The 25281-nt window shown below is 29.6% G+C and overlaps 1 protein-coding gene across 1 annotated transcript; it reads left to right on the top strand.

The window, feature by feature from the left end:
* The first annotated feature begins 727 nt into the window (after positions 1-727).
* Positions 728-25190, top strand: LOC132943626 (sialin-like). The gene is made up of 7 exons (XM_061012655.1): positions 728-742; positions 1532-1656; positions 2531-2585; positions 11337-11860; positions 22160-22510; positions 23654-24012; positions 24976-25190. Exons 1-7 carry the CDS (start codon positions 728-730, stop codon positions 25188-25190), a joined length of 1644 nt encoding a protein of 547 aa, XP_060868638.1.
* Positions 25191-25281: the final 91 nt, after the last annotated feature.

Below are 25281 nucleotides of genomic sequence, written 5' to 3'. Positions count from 1 at the left end.
GTTTGATAGCGCGACAGCTCTACAACTATGAGTTATGAAATTGTGACAGAAACTGTCATATTTTCCTCACAGCGACAGTCACTTTAAACTATCATGATCTTAGCTGCGGTATGGTTGCTATCACGTTTTACTATGGTTGCGTAGGTACTTGCGTGGTCCAGGCTTAAGGGGCCTCGCTACGGTCATGATTTAAGGGGCAACATTTAGGCAATTTCTAATCTTGTCATAGCCGCGCGGGATCTATGTTTTAATTGTAAATGATAATTAGTGTAAGTGAAATTAAATGCAGGTATCCTCTCTTGTACGCGCATGCACATGTCAGTAACTCGATAACCATATAAATTTCACTACACGAATTTTACAAAAACATACATTTGTTTTTACAAAATCAAAGTTAGTTAATGTTGTCTGATTTTGATTATGAAAAAATATTTGACTTCAGCAGAAAAATATCTGTAGATCGTACTTCGTAGGAACTATAGACAATTTTCTGGTAAGTTCAAATTTTTTTTTAAAATCAAAATCGGACAACGTTAATTAACTTTAATTTTGTCAATACTTTGGGTCTTTTCAGCTAAAATTGACGGCAGCAGCCAGGCCCCTTAACAAGTATTGGTGACATTTAAAATTAGATAATATACTGTATATCCGTAAAATCAGTCAATATAAAAACATCTTTAAGTATATTATATACATTATCTATACGGCGCGGGATCTATCCCGGCCAATGAGGCCTAATCAGGTGATTAGCGACGGGTGATGGTCCTGACACGGTACGCAGCACCAACAAATGGTACAAATTACAGGTACCGCAGCGACCGGTCTGCACTTTTGTCAACCACGGGCTACGACAGAGCGACACCGTCGACTCTCTCCCACCGCACCGCAAAGGCACAGGGCGGGACGGGAAGGCAAGTCGCGCAAAGCGAGTACCGGCCGCGGGCGGCAACTCTCTCGTTCGCCGACCGTCTTAACGACATCTCACCGCCAACGGCCATACCACGTTGGATACACCAGTTCTCGTCCGAACTTCACCGAAGTTAAGCTCTCGACCACAACGTCGATGCATATTATAATATACGAAATACTCGACACACAATACTTGTATTATCATACTACCACCGTCGGTAGTATACCAGTATTCTTATTACACCCGAATAAATAATAACGTCCCTCGCGGACTTTTTACTCTCAAGTTGTGTTGTGTAATTTTTTTGAGTGTCACCTTATCCTGAGACCCCACAGACAGCGACCGGCTTACCGCGGACAGCACCTGCAGCACTCCACCGCCGTAGCCGTGTCAGCCCTGAGCCTGTTCCGTTTGTTACTAAACATCATGGGAGATGATATTTTGCGTTACAATATTTGGATGAAACCGTCGTATTCACCGTGCCCGCTAATACAAATGGTTGCGATTGAATAGGTTGTGACCCGGAGACGAAACCCTAAACAGGCGCTTCGGGTGCGACAATTCGTGGCCGCTGTGAAAAGATCGTTTTTCGGTTAAACAAATTTGATTTGTTACCTACAGAATGTTCAGTCACTACAGGTTGCAAGACTTAACACCTGGATATCTTCATTAGATGAGCAACCACGAAAACACGGTGGCTCGGATACCGCAGGAGGCGAGACTTATGATCCGGAGCTCGTCGATGAGTAGGCAACCGTGAGCACACGCCGACACAGTCGTTGGTGGCAAGATTTAGCACCTGATTAACGTCGGCGGATATGCAACCGCAAGTGTCCGGTAGCTCGGCCACTGATGGCAAGACTTAATATCCCGAAGATTGACGTGGGGTAAGTGGTTGCAGCTGCTTAGAATCTCGACCGCTAGTGGAGAGACTTACTGTCACTGAGCGAGTTGTCAGTAAATGCTAGTTTTCAGTATTTTTACTGATGTTTCTACAGGCATCAAAAATTCCACGGGGGTTATACTCTATAACATAATGTATAAGTGATCATTGATGATAGAAGAATTTGAGCAAAATACTAATATTACTATAATGATATGTTTAATCAAACTGAAACATATTAATTAATAAAATAACTTTATACAACTGAAAATAGTTATTTATTTTTAACGAAGGAAATTATTTTAATTCAATTTGAAGGTTTGAGGGTACCTGACGTACCTTTTAAAGACAATTTTTAGAAATACAATGTTTATACGTCGTCAGAACTTTATAGAAGTAGTGGTAATGTATCTACTTGCACTCTCTCTCAATTACAAACCCCTAAGAATTTCATAATATTCCTATACACAAATAGGATTCTAAGTTTTAAGATGTATTTGTTGTGGTATTTTATTATTAAATGTTAATAATGTATGCCATTTAGTATTACCAAACTTAAATAAAACAATTAAATATAAATTTACTCTCAAATTATTTGAATTGATTAACGTAATGATAATATTTATAATGAGTAACCATAACAAATTAAAATGCATTATGACACGTTATGCATGGATACGAAACAAAAAACAAATTTAATAAAATTTATAGTAACTATAAAATCTATTTGTGAATAGATCTGTACATATTTTTTTTTTTTATGTGTTGACTCTTGAGACATTATTTAGTATGGTAAGTTATAAATCAAAGTTATATCATAATATTAAAATTAAGTATAATACTTAAAGGCTAAAAAATAGAATATTTTCCGTATCGTGTCTTCTGTCATTTGTTGCATATTTAACACTAATTTACAATTATAAATTACTAATCACTAAGGTATGTATACAAATATGAAATGTAATTAGTAATATAGTTGAATATAGGTTTAAATATAGGCACATACGAAAATTAAATTTATAATGTTTATGAATAAATGTATGACTATAATGTATGTGTGGTATTTCGACTTCTTTCATGGATACTGCGGGGTAGTGTGACCGATGTTTACATAATATTATTGTGTCCGACACACAAAAAACTGTAACGACGTGGGCCACGTTATTGTCCCCTTTTGTTCTGGGATCTTTTGGTTTGGTGGTAACTGGTTTGTATAATAATAATATATTTTATGGTTCATCGCCATTCCAACCTGTTATTACTTATTACTGCGTATATAATTACATAAATAAATCTTTGTACTTCCGTTTTGTCTGGACTCGATAGCCACGACCGTATGCGTGTTACTATGTGATTGTGGAGACATGTCAGCTGACAGGGTTCGGTGCTCGAAATTCCTATCTATTTAAATCCTAAATTTCATTGGTTCGTATTGATTCAATACATTATTTTATTTGGTAGGTATCATGGATAATATCTATAAGAGAACCCCATCTGCGTTTACAATATTAATAATGCGAGGAATTGAGATTAAAATTGAATCACACTTTTGAGTGTCACAATAACGGTTTTGGGTTATTGAATGGGTTACTCTATATACATTTATATCATTAAAGCTTTTATCACTATCGTTAAACAATAATTATGGTTTGACTGTGATTCGATTTTCCATTCATACTTAGAATGTACTCTGAATATTGCCCATGTTAGGAGTTTCGAAACTACCATTAAAGATCGATTGTGAATCGATGTTGCCTTAACACTTACATTTTAGAAACTCAATATCATTGCACACGAAACACGATTCTGTGTGAAGACTATCAGCATCACAGCATATTATATTACTAAGTATATTTGATGATATAATTGCTATCAAAGTATAATTAATTTTACTATTATAGTAAATAATAATACAGTAGGTAAAATTAACTTTTTCAAAAACATAGCATTTGGAAATGTCATTGTGTATATAAATATAATTACCTAGTAGTATACACTTAAAAAGTTTCAAGTACTAACATAATATTTTTGAATTACAACAAAATAAATAAAATCGTTATTTTTTATTCAAATATCAGAATTCAAATATTAGTCCAAATGTATATATTATCTTTAATAATTTGCTTTTGTAGCTTTTATGAACTGATACTATATAACAACGTATGAGGAACCTTGACGTATTAAATGTTCAAGTTTTATGACCCACCGCATTAAATTTTACTGATATTTATAGAAAGAAAACCGGGTACATGGATGCTTTGCTATACAGTAGGTTACAAGGAGGTCACTGTAAATTTCAATTCAATGATATTATATCACTGTAAACGAAAAACGATTCTGAGCGAAGACGGGTTATCAGTCTAGGATATTTTATATTATATTTATATTGATATTACTTGTCATTTATACGGTAGCCGGACAACCGTGAAGTTTAATTAATATTATAAAATTACAAAAAAAATAACTAAAATCGTTATTTTTGGTTATTTAATATATAATTTCATCAAAATTTGAACTTAAAATAACTATAAGAAAAACTGTATTTATGTATATTTTATATTTTTTGGTTACAGAATTAACTAATTATGTGGAACTTTGTTTTACATTTTCAATCCCTAGCTATACATAATTAACATTTTATAAATTTCTAACTACAAATTCATTTTTCAATTTAATACATTTTGTTAAAATTTGAACTTTTTTAATTTAACTTTTTAATTACAACAAAATAAGAAAATCATACAACGAGGCATCGTTAATCTACTTACCTTAAATAGTATACCTATATGATTTGTATTGCATATTTTAATATTTTACGAAATTAAATGTCATAGTATTATTATAACCGTATTAACAATTTTGAATTATTTAAAATTGTCTCCCCGGTTTGTAGATACCAATCAACATTTAAGTTTTGTCGTTATTTTTTTTTTTTTTTTTTTTTGATTAGATATGGCATCGTTATAGTTTATAAACTTTTAACATAATATAGCTTATAAGTAATGAAATTACTAAGAAATTAAGTACAAAAATAAAGGCAGGTATAAAAATCATAATATTTCTTTATGTAGTTTTTTTTATTATAATATTGGTATGTATACTAGGTACCCAAGATTCAATGAAAAAATAAAAACAGTAGATACCTACTAAGAAACATAACTTCTTGAAAAACGGCTCTATTTTTTAATTACTTATATAATCGATTTCTATAAGTGCGTTTTTTTGAAATGAACTTTATTTATGGTTTCAGGATAAATTGTTTGTAGTTTGTTTAGTACAATGTTTTAAAAGCGGAAGTGCCTATTAATAACTTTGAAAATTACCATCATAAAGGTGTACAAACTGTTGATAATTTTTAAATTTTTGTTAGTTTATTTTATTTGCAAACTGTTTTTAATGTATTTCAGATAATTTCATAAACTAAACACTTGTTAACGAAGTATTTTACCAATGGAATATGTAAAAATAAAAATAAATCTAGAACATTGAAAGTATTCCTTTATCTTGTGGTACTCTGTACATGATATGGTTAGGAAATAGTTTTGTTGGTTGGGCTGTAGGCTACAGCCTGTTGTAGCCCCCCCCCCCCCCCCACCACTAGAATTTTAACTCTAATTGCGCCTTTGGTTGTGTAGGTACTTATTTACATCTGGCTCTATTATTAGTAGGTACCTATTCTTATTTTTAGACTTCTCACAATTGTTTTATTTACCACAATACATACCTAGTTAATATCGTAAACTGATTTAGATATAACTTAAAATATGTTAAGCAATTTAATAAATTAAAATACCGTTATAACTACTTTGTTGTATAAATTATATTATTAATAATTTAGAGGTGACCGTTGTAAATATAACGAGTGTAGCATATTATTAAGGTATAAGCCATGGTAATATATATAATATAATATATTGTAATTGTATACAATATTATATTATATCATGGAGTATTATATGAATTGATTCACTATAAGTTATTCATACTTTTAACTATTGGTATGTATATTTTAGTATATAATATATACAATCTGGTATTGTTTTGTATATTTGATTGAAAAACTTTAAAAGTATTGACAATTTTTTTTTTTTAATTCAGTTTTTTATTATTAATGTATGCCGGTGATGGATGCTTACGCCAAATTATTATCTTACACCATTAAAAAATATATTTACAGCTACATCATAACTGTTAAATGATTACACAGTCGCTCCAAGTGTTTCACATTGTGTGGTTGGGTAATAAGTTATTGATTTAATGTCTTATATAATATAAGTAATTAAATATAATTTTCCACTGTCAATATTTTGAATTTGATTTTGTCTCTGGTACCAAACTATAAGCAATTTACAAAATGTCAAAATATATATTGTTATTAGTTAAATATATTATTCACATTATCTTAAGTTTCATGAACCCCTGTTTTAACACTATTGATAATTGTTTAAAAACCCTATTTGTATGCCCCTAAGTAGGTACTTAAATAGGTACTGTTTATTAAGTATGTTTTACAATTATTATATAATGTAACGATTCATTTATAAGATACTAAATGTTTCTTATATAATATTAATATCTTTGATTAAATATTTAAATAAAATATATTTTTATCGAATTATTTAGATTGATTAAAGTATACATAAACTACGTCTAAATAATAAATAAAAACTAGTTATTATTTTAGTTGAATGACAAATTTATTTCTAGAAATATTGAACTTATTTTTCATAACATTTCATTTGTTCTGATAAATTACATAGTAACTATTAATGTTATAAATTATAATGTCAACACAATACAACGTTTTTAAATCCATTAACTATATAACACATTATGCTTTTACATTTTATGACATCTGGTAGTTTGTCATAGAGTTTACTTTAACTCAACTTGCCTACTTCATAAAATCTATACCATAAGCATTAGTATTCGAGACTTACACTTTATTATTTTAAATGCACAATACCACGTATTTTATTTATTGTTCTTTTATAAAACATATATATATATATTCAATTTAACCAATTATGTTATTATATTAAAAATGATATTAAAATTTGAATAAACATAAGTAGTATTAATTACAATGAATCTTCGTATTTTGTTAATTTAAAACTCAAGGGTTATGAATACATTTTATAAATTTTTATTCATATATACAATTAAAAAAAACCCGTAATATTATGATTAATAAAACATACTTCCACTGTTTCTATAAGACTGTTATTTCTATCACATAATATATAAATCAATATTAAATCATAAAATAATGATTGTACCAATTAATTAATTGTATACCTAAAGCTTTAAATTTGCATTGAAATGAACCAGACAAATATTTTTTCTGTGGAAAAAACTTTTTCTTATGGCAGTCACCATAAAATATTCATATGATAGAATTTAAATGCCACATAATTTTGAGTTATAAATTATCCGAGTATCATATAATTCATATATTTATATATATATAAAATATATACCTGACCTGTGGCTGTAGCCTATATGTAGGTATATAATATATATCTATTATCTTTATAAATATATTTTTTTGAGCAAACAAATAATTACTTACAATGATATTATATTAAATATAATAAATAATAATATTATAACATGTTTGCAACTCCGCTTTAAGTATAATGCGTTTGTTGGGAGTATATAAAGGTTAGGTTACGTGGAAAATTAAATATAATGTTGTTGCATACTAAATTTACAAAAAAAAATTAAAAATGTTTAATAAACGAAAATTGTATCAAAACCATTTACAATGATTAATTTCTTTCATTCATATTTTATATTTACATCAAGTATATTATTTATAAATTATTGAAATAAATATATATTGTTAAAATAACAAATATCGATATTAAGTTGCCTGCATATTTGGGTAGCAGCAGATATGGAGCTATTAAGTCCAAGCTATTTATTAAATACTGGTACGCAAATGTTCATATTTTCTTTATAACGGATATAAAGGAGTTATTAACCTTGGCTGCGTCATGATTAAGGCCGTAAAAACTTAATAGAATATTTCTAAAATATAATTTATCAATGCATAATTCATTATAATATTAAATATATGATACATTAAGTCAACTTTTTTTGACTCACAGCACCCTTTAAGTGTTTTCTAAAAATCCGGAGGCGTCCTACAGTAGTATATCGTGTATTTATATATTTAATAACTTAGAGTTTCTTTAATCTGTGATACCTACCTATTATTTTAAGCACAAACGCTATATCCTTCATAAAATAATTGTTTTTTTAATTATGAAAAATATATATGGCTAGCTGAACATCCCGGGTTTTTCCGTGTATAGATTTTTTTTTGTGAAAAATCCTATATACTATATTATACGCTATAATTGTATAGATGTATCTCAGTTTGAGCGCACCTCAGTTCACTGACAAATCGGCGTCAGTTGAGGTACTTAGCTTTGTGAAATAATTCGACCTATATGGGCAACCGCAAGTCGCGAAGTGGATTTAGCACTTGGTATATTTTTTACGTGATTTAAACTACTTACTCTCTAAACTTTTCTGACATATCTAAAAACAATCTCTGAAATTTTTGTAAGATTCAATTGAGTAGTTTTTTAAACTCACACATACATTTGATTTTAAGACATTGTTTATTTATTCAAAGCCATACGCTCGGCAGTTTGATGCATGCGTGTACCTCTCTACCTCTCTAAAGTACCATCTTGATCCAATTTTTCTAAAAGATAAGATACTATATGTTGAAATCGTAGCGCTGCTTCTGGTAGAAATGTTGTTTACAGGATAAAAAAATAAATAAATATCATTGTATAACCACTAACTTCCTGTACTATCTATTTCTATACTAGATATTAATATCAAAATTAACAGCGCACTATTAAAACTAGTGAACAAAAATTTGCCATGTCGTACGTGTGTAAGATGGATATAATAAATGCTTAATCATTATTTATAAAATGTATTAGACAAAATCACAAAATATGGTCAAATTTTGAACTTATCTAATTTTTATCTGAAACAATTTGATTTTTGAGCTGAATTAAATTTGTAAACAACAGATAACAATTTAATTATGTACACTAATTTGAATTAATTACATTTACCAGAATACTAGGTAATAAATTGTCTGGTAAATGTAGTGTTCCTCGTAAGCTTAAGATGTTATTTAAGTTGTATATACAACAAGAAACGTTGTTTTTTAATAATATTTCATAAATTATTGTTTTAGAACTATTTACTACAACAAAATAGAAATATATTGTCAAAGTTTTAAAATTTGAAAGTTTTTTATTAATAAATACATGACTATCATATGTGACTATGTGAGTATGAAATACGTAAAAACTTATTCAATGTTAAATCTAAAAAATTGCGTTATGGAAGATAAATACTAAAATGTTTAAGTTGGTTTCTTCTTCCGTTCTTTTAATTTAAAATATTTTTAAATGAAAATTAATTATAAAACTTTTACACTAGGTAATAACAAAATTAATTTAATAAGTAGAAAATTAGACTATTTATACCAATACGGTTTTTAGTTATCTTTATTAATAAATACTGTATATTTTATCAATGTTTCGGAGCTAAAAAATGTTTAGTGTAATATATAATAAATAGTTACATTGAATGTCATAGGTGTAGATGCTCATATAAAGTAAACATAACTATAATTTGGTAGGTACCTACTTTAAAATTTAAATTATGTATAATACTATTTTAGTCATGAGTAGAACAGATAGACGAAATAAATATGCATATACACTTACCTAATAATTATACAAATGCTAATTAATTTTAACATCGGTGTTATCGTGTATAATATTATTATTATACATTAGGCCTGATCAACAGTCAAGTAAGTTTTTTAGCATATTCTACATTTCTGAACACTTAAAATGTATATATTTAATATTTATTTTATTTCATTTATAAATAATAAATACCAATAACCTATAATCTATAACTGAGAAAAATGTTGTAGTTTTATATGAAATATAAATATAAATTTCAAATAACTGTAGTACAATAAAAAAAAATTGCATCTTTATAACGATGTCAACTCTCCGCGTGACTTAAAAAAAAAAAATCAACAATATTGCCCAGGTGTAGACATTTGTGAAAAGAGGCCGATATTGATTTAAAAGAAAACTGTAGGTACCGTTTATTTGAAAGGAAGTAAAAAATAGGTGTTTGGAAAAACGAAATCTATAATACAATATAGATATTTGGTCTACGTTATGAGTGGTACTTTTTTAGCTGACACTTAAACCGTCCGGGAACAATAAAATGTCGAAAAAAGACAACAAACATATAAAAACTATAACATCGGTGGATTTCATTTTAAAAGTATTTTTATTAATATCGATTTATTGTAAAAATATTGAAACCCACGACCCTATACAATATATTAGACTGCAGTACTTAGGTGATACCAATGGGATGTCGGGGGTACTATTTTTTTATCGATTATTTTATAATTGCATCTGCCATAATATATTTACCACTACGGTCTACAGTTATATAATATTAACTTTACCAACCACGAGTTTATGAAATTCATTTTTGTATCTCATTAATAAAGTATGTATATGCAACGTACTTACAAGTAAATTAGTAAATAATTGCTAAACATTGCGTAAACTTTTATTTTTAAAAATAAAATATTCAAGCATTAAGTGGTTAGTGCACCAACTTAATTGCTGACCTTTTTGATTAAAATTACTAATAACAAAAGTACTTCTTGACTGATGACTAAACCACAATATTAGAGTTCATTGTTCAGTAATTAATTTATTATAATAAATTATAACTATGATTGCAATACCGAAGTAAATACAATTAAAACAAATTGAGTATCGTATAGTAATGTTTGAAAACGTGATAACTATTATTCAGTTTTTAGGGATTCCGAAAATACTAGTATCAAAAGTATGGTTGTAATGTGATATATTTAATATAAATATCGTCCCCCTCTCTCCCCCCCCCCCCCCATAGCTAGTATACTAGTAGCTTTTCAAAATGGTCTTGGTTATTTATTTTTTAATTAATACAATGTATTATATTATATAAGTGTATTACCTAATGCACACTATTACATTTATAATAATTTAAATGGTTACCTACGTTTTAATAAGTACACAGTATTATATTTTATTATCTTAATGTGTGGTTGAACTTGTTTATACATAATTTCTTGAGGACGTCGAACCCATGTCCATCGTCACCGTCTAACTAACTAACTAACAAACTATAGTATACAACAAATACGTTCTTTTATATTACCTTAAGTTCTCGGCCCCTCCGTCAGAGACAACAACGCACGTGAAAACAACGTCCCGTTGACCAGTACATCCATACAAGATAAATAACAATATAATGTGTCATACTTTCAATTACTTTGTAGCGATTTTGTTGTTGATATATTGATTTATTTAGCATTCGACATTGTGCGACAACGACGATCCACCGCACACCCTATGACAACCCGTTCGCTGTGATAACAATTAGAATTATATAATTCATATTACAATGCCGATGCCGAAGATGACGTTGAAACAACCACACGGCAACAGCAACAACAACGATAACGACAACGACGACATCAACAACATCAGCGTGGTCGGGTCGTACACGCTGCGGCAGCGTCGGAGGAGGTGCGCGACCAACGGTTGGCTGACGATGGTGTTCTTGGCGTACTCGTACCTGCTGACCGTCCGGGTGCATTTCACGTACTCGATGATGGTGATGATGAACGTACCGCTGGCGGCGGGTCCAGCCGACCTACCGCCGTGCCCGGGCGCCGTGCTGGACGTGGGCCGGAACTCCACGACCGTGGTGGCCAGGCGGCTGGACTGGACGATCCGGGAACAGGCTGCCACGATGGGCGCGTACTTTTTCGGCACACTGGTGTCCACTCTCCCGGGCGGCATATACTCGAGCTACGGTTACGAGCGCTCCATAATGATGTGGTGCGTGGCCATCACAGCCGCCACGTTGGCACTGGTACCGGTCGCGTTCGTCCAGTACGAGAGTTGGGTGGCCGTTACGTTTCTCAGGTTCCTGCAAGGGTAAGTTCAGGTCAATTAATCGGTTTGGGTTCCTTTCTATGCGGGACATCGCATAGCATATGTTATCGTAAGCCGGCATGTACATATCCGACTACGTTATTATGGTATACAAGCAAAATGGGGGAGGGGTATTAACCAGTCAAAAAGTTAACGCCAAATTGAAACCCAAACTAACGAGTTTGGTAATTTACTGATCAACTACATGTCTAATACCATGACTATCGATTTTATACATGTCCAATTGATTTTAAAATTAATTCAATACCTAACTAATAAGTTAAATTCGCATTTACCTAATTTTATTAAAAAAGGCAATGTTTGTATGTGTAAGCGATCCGCACCCAAGTCTATGGCGCTCGTGGCTCTGAAATTTGATACATAAGTAATTCTATACCTGAGGATGTGAACCTCCAAATTCAATTTTTAAATTTTGAATTTTAAGAAGGACTAACACAGGGATATTTTGACTCACGAAAAATGAAGAATTTTTTTAAGTATAGGATTGCCATTGGTTACATAAAATAAAATAGTTATTATGATTGGATATAATTTTAGATCTTTATTTTATATTTGGTCCAAATACCATCCTAATAACTGTGTTAAAAATGTATATAGCTTACATTATTTAATGGAAATAAAGACAGGGTAAATCCACTGGCACTATCTAATTTGTCTCGGGAAATGCCATTATGCAGGATCAGCTAGTATAATATAGACACGATGTTATTATAAGAGTATTATAATTTTGTATTTAAAACTATGAAATACAATTTTTGCCTAAACCAATACTGAGGGTGTGCAACATGAGAGAATATTAGAATATTTATAATATATTTATTTATTAAAAAATGTGAAAGTTAAATAGCAATAACTGCTGTATGCCAGTATATGACCTAGGTGGTAATTAAAAAACTAATTAATTTTTTAACTGAATTAAGTTGATATTTTTAAGCCATAAAAGTTGATGACTAAAGGCTAATAAAAAAAAAAAAGTTTATATTTTTCTCCACATTAACTTAGAACTTTTTAATTTAAATGTATTGTTTGTTAACTATTAACTTACCTAACTTTCTTACCATTGTCTTTTATTTTTTGCTAACTGGAAGTTAATTACAATCATTGTTTTCACTAACATTCCCACCTTAGTATTTAAGAACCTGTGGTTCACGTCTTGTTACTGTAAAATATTATTTTTTTTATATTGTGTACGTTGTTCAGCACTAGAGGTATAATATTGTATGAAATTATTTGCTCATTCCATAAATTTGATACTTACGTGAAATTCTGTCCATTACATGATCTGAGGAATTGTTAATTTTAGTTACACTGAACGTAATAAACACACTATTCATATGTTAAGGATTACAATATGATGTGTTCATTAGCATATAATTATTGTGGGTGATGGAAGGTGGTGAGTCGATGCCGTAGATATTTTTTCAGGAGGGATATAATATTGGTTTTGTATAAGTTTAATTTCATTATTTTATTTTAATATGACTATTCACAGCTTGAAATGTCATCAACAAAGTTGTTAGATAACAACCTAAGCGCATTGCTTCTGTCGAGACTTTTTTTCATCCACGCCTGTCACAGGCCACGTCAATTTGTATCTCATAAAATATGTCGTTGTATAAACATAAATAATTATTTTGCTCCAATACAGTTCTAATGTTTATCATAATAATTAATAATATTAATACACAAACAAATATTAACCAATAAGTATACGTGGCATACGTCTGTTGTAAGTGCGAAGTGCAGTTTACGTTTTAGTAATATTTTCGTAAATTTTAAATTTCTTGTTATTTTATTACAAAAAAATTTAATTTTTAATATGGATTAAAATAATGTTTTGTCATGTGTGCACTTTTATAAGTGTCAATTAAAAGTAATAAATAATTTGTTGAATAATTATCGTAAATGTTTAATAACTTGATATATTTTTTTCATCAACATTTTATTATATGTGAAATGCATAATTTGTATCAATATTCATTGATTAATTAATACAATATAATATTCAGAGTATTGTATCATATTATATCAGTTAATTATGTTTAAGTTTATAATTATTTAAAACAGTTTATTAAAGTTTGCGCATTTTATGAACTGATTTAATAATGTGAGAAGTCAAAGGAATAAACAGATTCGTGTTGTTATCTAGTTAGGTAACTTTTTCTGAAAAATATAATATCCATTACAATAAATAATTAAGCGCTAAATGCATATATTTTTTTATGAATAATTATTCATGAACAAACTGTAATTCAAATTTCAATATTTTTCCACGAAAAATAAAACTAACGATTATTATTTAATTTTAAGATAATATGAAAATGTGATATTCACTATGGAACATTATACTATTGATCGTTGTAGAGTTCAAACCAACTTTACCATACTTAAATGTTCTCAAATACATATAGTACTAACCTGTAGTACCTAACCTGTACTTATACAATATTACCGAAAGAACGGAACCACGGCAGCCATGACCATGAAATGCCTATCCATGACGCCGTGTCAACATATAATATTATTTTACCATTGAAATGCATTTCCAACATTAAATAATTCATGTTATTAGAATTTATTAGTATTTTTTATTAATTATTAATAATAATTAATATATTTTATTTCACTTATGAAGTGTTTAAAAAGAAAAATCTTCGAGTGATCTAAAGTAAATACAAACGCATTATTGTATATTTTTATCATTTGGGCCAAATTCTTCTTCTAGTCGTGTCCAATCATTCTCGCACTGGTGTTAGTAAGATTGGTTAGTTACTCTTATCTGGTTGACAAAGACAACTATGCAGGGAGTGCCACATGCAGGTTCTTATCATGCCCCCAAGGCAAAATTTAAATGCCTAATAAAAGTAATATAGTATATATTTTGAATTTCTTAGTTTTTTACAAACTCAAAATATCTATCAATATGTTCTAAAAATTAATAATATCACATAAAACATTAAAACAAAAAATAAATAAATAAAAGTTTCACGTTTGAAGTATCCGTTCTAAAACTTCAATATATAAAAATCGCATTTTGGACGAGTAGTATTTGAGTTGTAAGTATTACATTTTTAAGTATAGATGAGTGGAGAGGAGTGGTAATATAGAGGTAACAATATGTTGGTATACTCTCCACGCATCAAAACTTAAAATTCTTATAACTAAAAAACTCCTTGACCAAAATTTAATTTTTATATTAAAATACTCCGAATAAATATGGAATAGGTATCAAATTATGAAATTAAAAATGTATTTTATCATAAAAATTGTATAAAGATCATTGTTTTGTAACGATTTAAAATTATTAAAGACAAATATTTTTAAAAACGCTGGTGTTTTTTTTTTGAAATAATGAATGTAATAAATACATATAATATGATAAATGTAACCTAACGTAACTCCGTATGTACATAGTGGTTATTTCACATTATCAGGTACCCTAAATAAATTTGGATAGAAAATTGTACATTTTTGTGCTTACACAATTTTTATTTTACATTTCTTCCTTTTCAAACTCATTTTGGTTGACACTTCAACAATTACTTTGCACAACATAATATTACCATTGATTATACATAGTGTTATAGTATGTATAATCAATGATATTACTAACTTAATCGAAAAGCAATTGATTGTCAGAGCCATTAATTTGAACGAAATGGATTAACAACGAACTAGATTTTATGTAGGGAGAAAATAATGTATCGATAAGAAAGATGAAGACATCTTTGTACATAATATTGCTTATCTGTAATATCCGAAGATAATTTCATATACTAGGTACCTAATGAAACTAAAATAGAAAATGAGCGTCTTCTGTTCGTGTTAACTAACGAATCGACAGTATATGGTCCCCAAAATTAGCCCAAGTTGAATATGACGCGACGGCGTGTTGATAAAAAAAAAAACGTGCATATCGAGAAATCCAAAAAAATCCTGAGTAAAAGTATAGAACCTCGGGACCGAAAAATTCACATTATACAATAATATTCGTATTTGCATAACGTTGGATACAGGGAATTGAGGCATGGAGCAAATACAAATTTAATAGGATTTTACGATGCTATTCAGCAACGAGTTACATTACAGAGGTGCCTAAAAGTCTCAACTTGACGCAATAGTACGTATTCTATTACCTATAATACGAACAACAACAACAACAACAATGATAATAATATAATAACGTAATTATTTTCGGTCGAATATGTATATCCCGGCCGGCTCTGTTGGGTAAAACTGACACGCACAATCCCGAGGCACCCACCCAGACACCTTTTTTAGTTTATTATTAGGTGTTCGCATTGTATAACAATGTCATAACGTGTTATAATGTTATTATCAACGTGACATTTTCCATGCCGTATAAATTCGTTCTTATATAACACCGTAATATCGACATCGTATTTACGGTCGACTTAACCACCACCATCATCACCATTCACCACCACCACCACCACTACCACCACCATCACCACCACCACCACCTCCACTACGACGTATCCTCTTGCATTTTCCGACAGTTGATTGTTTGGTTACTGTATTTCGAATACTTTTTGACATGCAGTCACCGGATTAGTTATTATATTATGGCTGTTTCGAGAAATTTCGTTTTTTTCGTAATTCTCTATCCCGATTCGTCGTATTATTATTACTAGATTTCAAGTGAATATTTCGTTTGACTTAAAATTATTATGTTACATGATACTTTTTTGCGTGACAATATATTTCGTCAAATTTCTCAGTTGCTGTTACCTCAATAATGAAAAAAAAATATGCTAACTAAAAAATAGTGAGATAATAACGGCATAAGCATCTTTTGACGTTATTGTTTTTCCAATTTATTTTCAATAAAAAGACTCGAGTTCCCTGAATATTTATTTGATAATGTAAACAAGAAATATTTTTCTAATTTCCAAAACCTAACGTTTTTTTGCTCAATATAGAATTGTGACATACCTACCTTAAGTTTGTTTTAAATTTGTATTTTCTAAAATTGAAAACAATCCGGAATTAAAACTTATCAAGGGGGACGGAGTGGCCGAGCAGACTAAGGCATCGGTTGCGACGCGCAACGACGCCGGTTCAAAACCTCGACTGCGGGTGGCATATTTCTTCGGGCAAGTCACGGGGTCCGGAGAGAAGTGCCGCCATCACCTACCCGGGCATGGCAGATACTTACGGGTACCCACTAAAGAGTCTGCCAAACTAAGGAACACACGTGTTTAAACCTACAGTACCCTCCCCAACAGTTAAAAACCACCCAATGGTCTAAGTTGTCGCGGGTTAATAAATAAAAAAAAAAATTATCAAACTAAAAATCAATAGTTTACATGATAGGTCAACATTTTTTTCTTAGTCATTTGTATGTATTTTAAATTTCGGTAAATATTTCTAACTCATAATAATTTCACTGACAATAATATTAGTTTTCATTGAATTTGTATTATAATTTATAATAACATGGCAATTAATTGTATACTAGTCTTCACGTAAGAAATTAGATAGTCGTCGCAATAAAAAATAATTTGATATAATTAAACTATATTTATGCTTTTTAATTTAACAGTTTAAAGTTGTTGTAAACTCAAAATAATTTATACACGCAATAATGTGCAATAAAATATAATTTCTTACTTACTATCTTAAGCTAATATGTGTGGAGCGAGACAAGTCCCTATCAACAGCTGTTCATAATTAATAATTTTATCAAATTCTAAACACATATAATGTATATTACCTATACTCAATATATATTATGATGTACTTGTGTAAGGTATTACTTTTAATCAAAAAAATAGTTAATAATATTATGTTTCGTTTTATCAAAACTAAGAGAGAAAACTGAGTTTAATAAAACTACCTTGTTTTTCTATATGTAGGTATCTAAAGTAATTGCATGTGAAATACTCGTAAAAATTGAGATTCATGTTGGTTACAACTTATTATATTACATACCTATTATATTCATGTATACCTACATTTTAAGAGTCTAATGTAGATATGGATAAAGATAACAATAAACTAGGTAACGTAAAAAATATATATATTAAAAATAGGATCATTTGTGTATAAAACATAAAACAACCTTCCAACAATTTGGTTTTATTTTTATTATATTATACCTATTGAAACAATTTGATGTTACTATTTACACTTCAATATTGGAATTTAAATTAAATACTTATTTTATATGTCCAAAATTAAGTTGAAAAAATCTTTTAAATTATATTACTTATTATAATTATATACAATTAGGTATTTTTTATTAAAATTGTTTTTTTTTTAATTTTATCTTTCGATTCTTACAAATAAAGGCAATTTTCCTGAGAATATAAAATTATTAAATATATTATTTGCCAACAAAACAATTTTAAAAAAGGTGGGAAAATGGGTGTCGCTCTGCTGTACAGTAGGTTCACTAGTGGGTAATAGATGGTGTTAAATTTGAATTCAATAATATCATAGTATACCTACGAAAAATGATTCTGAGCGAATAAGGGTCAGTCAGCCTATGATATATTACTAAGTATATTTGATGATATTATTGTGAATAAAGAAATTTATTTACCTATTTACGTGGAACCTTGTTTTAAATTTTCAATCTATAGCTATAAAAAGTTGAACATTTTCTAAATATTTAACTACAAATTAATTAATACATTATTTTAAATTTGTTACATTTTGTCAAAATTTGGTTCATTAAAAACGAAAATGTCCATTTACAGTTCAAAATAAATCAAAATATTTTGAAAATATAGAAAATGCTATTATAAATGTTTAGTGATAATTACATGTATCTATGGTAATATGTTTGAGACTTACGCTAAAACCAAAATTGATTTTTTCGAATATCGATTTTGCGTAAAATATCTTGTTTTTCCTTAATTTTTATTTTGTTTTTCCCTGCGCTTTTGGAAACTATTAGGAATATTTTACTTTTGAGTTTTGACCCCGCAAAGTACTAACCAAATTAAGAATAAATTAATTAAATAATTTAATTCCAATAATGTTAAAGTCTTATAGGTAATAATACACAATTATATATACCTGTGTGTTTAAAATATACAACCGTAGTGGAACAAAAAAAAATCGATTTCGATCAAGTCAAAAAGAACATAATATTATTATGTTATTATACTGCAGTATGTCTGCAGTATTTATTTTAGACGACTTATTTTTATTTTTTCCGTGTATATTTGAACTTTTTACAACAATCCTTTTCACATATACGCAAATCAGTGGATTTTTTCAAACGTAAACTAGGTACACATTTTTATTTCTTCTATAAATTCTTAATCTTAAACATCTGGTTCAATGTCGTTTACGTTTCGACCTATATTTTTTTCCGAGATTTTTACTAGTACTGTCTACTGTTCTGAATTTTTAAACGGACCATCGTTTGACAATCACAGTACGAATTCTTTGCGGTTTTTTTTTTTGTTATTTATGCCACAAGTTACCATTATTATGATGGTAACCCACGCAATTATTATTAAATAATAACGACATCTATTAACTATAGCCTGATATGAGCGCATTGTGTATGGTAATATTTATCTAACTGAACTAAAAGTCAATTATTTCGTTTTTAGTTAAGTCAATGGATTAGACAATTTAGTTTATTTTTCTTGTTTTATTAAAACTATATAGTTTTAATTAATATTGTAAATTATATGTAGTAGGTATTATCTTTATGCTAACTTTCGTATGATATATGGTTTAACTAATGACGAAGATACATCGAGCATATTATGAACTAAGTATGTGTTTAATATTGTTATAAAAATAATAGTATTATAAAATTGATTGTTTATGATAATAACATATATAAAGACGTTCTAAAATCTCTTAAAATGTAATATTCCATTGTTAAATTTTCTGTATTTGAAAGAAAAGCTCAACAGAAATAGTTGAAGACCAGGGCGGACAAGTAAATTTCCCCGTTTCAAATTAGGTGATTAAAAACTTTTCAAGAAAGTACCTGAACAAATATAATATTCATAAAAATCCGAAATACAAAGTCTGAAAGAAACAACCTCGGAGTTTAATTTAAAAGTTTTCATTTGAAATTTAATCCGAGATCTTTTATACGTTTAAGTAACAATTATTTTACCATTTTATGTTTAGTTACATTAACCTAAACATTACACCTAATTAATTTAAGGATGACTTTATGTAACTATATTATTCTATTATCCTAAATTAATTAGAAACTTTCGTTATATAAGCAATTATTGTTTTCAAAATGAAATATAAATCGTATCCAATATCTAATGGTATAATTCTATAATCACTGACTTTATGAAATATATTACGCTATATTTTCATACATTCGGTGTTATTGTTATGTACCTACCTGAACTTGTATACTACGGTATGGACAAATATTTGTATAATTTTTGATTATTACATGATATCAATAGAATGAGTTTTAATTGTGTTTAGTTATTTACGTTCACTGTTCTCGTACTCTCGAAATATACGGCGTGCTCCAAAATATAACATATATTTATCTAAGCAGTTGTAATATAAAATTTACGACGGTTAAATAACTGCAAGCAATAAATGGGGACTTTAATCCGTAAAATCGGTTGCCCCGAAAAATAATAACAGTATACAATATATTACTACAACAGCAGAGTAGTAATTTTGATGTGGCCGAAAACATTATGTGTGTAGTGACTAGTAGGGAATATATATCTCACTTATAATCTGATCTAACCACCAACCTATAACCATTAACTCTCATAAGTCTACATTATGCCTATCTAAATAATCCCTTGATATGATAATACAACCACCCACATATCTAACATTATTAAATCGATTATATACAGATTAAAGGGTGATTATTTTTGCACAAGATTGGCAATATCCCAGGAAATACAAGGATGTTTTAATTTTGCTAATACATACATAAATCGTAGACAATTTTATATTTTGAAACGTTTAAAAAAAGTAATTAAAAATAATTTCTTATATTCCTGAGATATAACCAGGTGGTTCTCGATAAAAAAAAAAAAAGAAACAAAACAAAAAACAACCTAAGTCAGTTGATCAGAACATACGGTTGCGTAGAAATAAACTACATATTTAACAGATAAAAATAACGTATATTATGAACTAGCTGATCCTGTGCACTTCGTTGCCCGTTAAATGTACCAAATCTATATGACTCAAACTTTGTTCGATTCGTTATTTAATATTCGGTGAATGGTGTTCAAAATGTGTCTTAACTTTTCTGTTTCCTGTAATAAAAATTCTGATTCGCAGCAGTATATTAGCAGGTAGGAAATCTACCTGTGGTAGATCGCGGACCCAGTACGTAAGTGTATGATTTAACTCTAAAGTATCAAAGTTATACCAAGTTTATTTTGATATAATACGGTGGATTAATAAAATCAATTAATATATAATCCTAACCTAACCTAACCTAACCGTACTTAAGTCCGATGAATAAAAAAAATAAATTTTAACCCTTTTTAAATTAGCCTATCTTCTTCCCAGAGATCTGCACACAAACATTCATTTATATATAATATAGATGATCCTACGAACTTCGTGGCCCGTAAAAAATGACAACTCTTAAAAAAATTGTGATTTTTCAACTCCTTTTTGGTGTAACTGCAAGTTACAGTAAATGCAACTCAGCCACCCTGGTAGACAATGTGCGAAAAATTCGATTTGATGCATGCTAACCCGATCTACCCGATTAACCAATAGCAACCAATAATAAATAAATACTATTTATATTTCCTATTAATTATTTCTCCTATAACCAATAGCAACCATTCATAAACAAATATTTCCATCGTAAATCTCAAAATCCCTGTTTGAGCACTTCTATTAATCGGTCGTAGCGTGATGTAAAATAGCCTATAGCCTATCTCGATGCGAATGGACTATCCAACAAAAAAATAATTTTTCAATTCGAACCAGTAGTTCCTGAGATTAGCGCGTTCAAACAAACAAACTCCGCAGCTTTATATATTAGTTTAGACAATATACAGGTCATATAATATGGTTATAGATATAACTACCTATTTAACAGATAAAAACAACGTATATTATGAATAATATATAGGTCATGTTATCATATGGTTATACAGATAGACATGACCCATACTATGCGCATCGACATCGAAATAAAATCATTATCTTTAACTGCGGGGATTACTCGAATGAACTGTTTGAACTTCACAGTATCGGCGTGTGATGTGACTGTGTTATACCAATTATTACGATGATGACGACCATCACCGGTTTTCGTACTGTGTTCAGGTGTGCGTTCGGGCCGACCGGCTCTTGCGGCGGGACGTTGGCCGGTAAAATCATACCGATAACGAACAGGATCCTGTACACGACGTTCATGTTCTCCGGCACAGTGTTCGGCGGCTCCATGGGGAACTTGTACAGTGGAATAGTCATACCTAACGTATCGCACGACGGCAGCTACTTGGCGCTATCCGTCATCGGATTCGTCTGGGTCGCCGTGTGGGCGACCATGATGCATCTGACACCGTACGACACCGACTTAAACGGCATCCCAATGTCCGTGTCGTTCATATCCACATCGTGGACCACGATCATCCTATCCATGCCATTCATCAGTCTGCTGAACGCATCATTCGGGTACGGGAGACAGCATGACGTCTGTATTTCTATTTGATATTATATAATTGTATTATGATTCATCATTTATGACGATTTCTCAAGTAGAAAATTGACTATTTGGATTTTTTAAATTGCGAAAAAATTCCGATAGAATATATCGAGGTAAATAGTTTTAATCTCCTTGCATATTCGTTTCGCGTTCTATACTATGCACCGTATATTATAATTTATAATAATGTCCTTAAGAACGGATATTCTCCAGAAAGTTGTAGAAAGTTTTTTTTTCTATAAATATCAATTTAATATTTATTATGTACTTTTCCCTGCAATTACCTACCCATTTCCGCAAAAATGTACCTGATATATGATCAAAATATTATAAATCCTTTTTTCTTTTATATAAACTTGAACACGGATTGTTTAAAATCTGCACTGCAGTTCACATATAATAGAATATAGGTATTATTTTATAACTTGAATTTGTTGATATGACTTATTAGGTATTTATTATTACTTTTATAGAAACTTTGTTAAACAAACAGAAAAAAAATATTATTATAATATATCACATACCTATTTTTGCTTTTTTTTGTGTTATAGGTATTAGTTATTATTTTATATTTAATATTAAATATTGTCATATTATAAACCATTTTAAATAAGTTAAAACTTGATGATTTAAACTTCAACCATACGATACAACCTTAAAAATAATCACATTGTTATAATGTTTTTTGAATACAACATTCAACATAAAATCATATTAAATTAAATTCTAATATGTACCTACTGAATAATTTATTACACCTGTATGTAAGTACATGAAAATAAAATATGTCTCCCAAAACTATGGAATAATATATAAATATTACAGTAATTTCACCAAAGCCAGTAGGTATATTGGCGGAAATGGTAATTGAACTTTTTTTTAAATTTGTGGAATAGAGCGATGGCAAAAACGGTACATGCCCAAATCCTCGCTTGTTCGTGAGTTACTTGTGTGTTATACACATTTAAAACAACAACGTAGGTAATCTATTATATATTGGAATGATGGTACACACATATTACACTATCGTAAAATATATCACTATACTATCGCGTGTTAATATTATATTATTATAATATTATCTTGTTATTCATACACGTCTATTTTTTTAGACTCGGATTTTTATACAGCTTCATCACTACCTGGTTACCGATTTATACTGCCAATGTCCTAGGTGGCGATGCTATAAGAAACGGCGTACCAGTCTCTGTGACATGGATAGTCGGTTGGATAACGTCTATAATCGCAGGAATCTCAGCCGGGTCGTTGACAAACGTTGACACGTTTACGAGGACAACGGTCAGGAAGATGTACGTCGGAATTGTGTTAATCGGATCACCGATAATGCTCTTTGGCGCCATGGTCGCTGGATGTAACGGTGCGTATGTCAGAACATTTACGAGAACGTCTGTGATATTATTGGGCTTTGAACGAAGCAGTATTCGAATAAATTCCATGGACTTATGTCCTGGTAAGTAATTTCATTGAATTTATACATAAGTAAATAGATATGCCTATATGTTCGCACTATTCTAGAGAATTTAATATTCTACTATGTTAGATATATTATACGAAGTGATTCGTCAAGGATACTCACTATCTATTTTTTTCTTCAGTAATGCGGTGACTTATTCAAAATCTGATTTTGAAAGTTGAATAACTCAAAAATACTCGTTTGAATTTTGAATCTATCAACATTTTCAGAAAAACTATAAGTACTCTAAATAATTTACAATTGAATTGTAGAAAGGGGGGGGGGGGCGTGTTATTTGAAAAAAAGTAGTTTGTAACTTCTCATAACAATCCTTATAAGTTATAAGTAATACAAAAAATCACAAGAATTTTAAAAAATGGTCTTGAAGTTTATTTAAAAATTCCAAAAATCAGACATTTAATAACTCTATTATTGAAGAAAAAGGGATGAACCACAAGTATGATTGATTAATCAACCTGTTAATATTATATACCGCAAACTATATTATATAAAAACTATATAGTTACATTTCTTGTAGTTTCGTGAAAAGCTATCTGACCATAATCGATTTTAAAATTGTACAAGTCATATAGATAGTAAATTATTAACCACCATTTTGTTTTAGGATATTTTTTTTTAAACTATAGTAAGTCACGTCCATATTAGATTAATACTTTTTTTTCGATTTTCACATATAGATCAACCTATCACAGTCCACAATACATGTTTTTAATAGTAATTATTATTTATAAGTAGGTAAGTAATAACATATTGTAATATACGTTTTAAAGTCACAGAAAAGTATCTAATCAAAAATTGTTATTATTTTTCTGTATTCTGATGGGTTTTTATTTCACACACACACACTCGTGCATGTTAAAATACATTATATTACTGTCTTTATAATCATTAAACACTTTTGACAAGAACTTCATTAAATTTATCATTATTACATTTCAGGTTATGTGGGAAGTCTAATAGCAATGTGTGATGTTTTTTACTCTATGGGAAATATAATTGATGTAGTGGTGGTTAGAAGTTTATTTGCAGACACCATGAACTGGAGCGTGACATTCCATGTGACTATTATTGTATCAATTTCGTGTAGCATACTATTTCTATTTTTCGGATCCTCACTACAACAATGCTGGGATCAAAGATACATACGTCCGTAAACTCAAAATAATGGTGCATGTGGTGTATAATACGACGTACTGACCGAGTACAATAATAATCTTCGAGTATTAATAATTTTATAAAATTAAT

Source organism: Metopolophium dirhodum, chromosome 4, assembly GCF_019925205.1.
Source record: "Metopolophium dirhodum isolate CAU chromosome 4, ASM1992520v1, whole genome shotgun sequence".
Lineage (NCBI taxonomy): Eukaryota > Metazoa > Arthropoda > Insecta > Hemiptera > Aphididae > Metopolophium > Metopolophium dirhodum.
This window is presented reverse-complemented; position numbering and strand designations above follow the sequence as displayed.

Excerpts from the sequence above, each read along its gene's own strand:
- LOC132943626 (XM_061012655.1), top strand. Across the intron at positions 11,861-22,159 it reads TTTCTCAGGTTCCTGCAAGG|GTGTGCGTTCGGGCCGACCG; the intron begins GTAAGTTCAGGT and ends TACTGTGTTCAG. Across the intron at positions 24,013-24,975 it reads TTCCATGGACTTATGTCCTG|GTTATGTGGGAAGTCTAATA; the intron begins GTAAGTAATTTC and ends ATTACATTTCAG.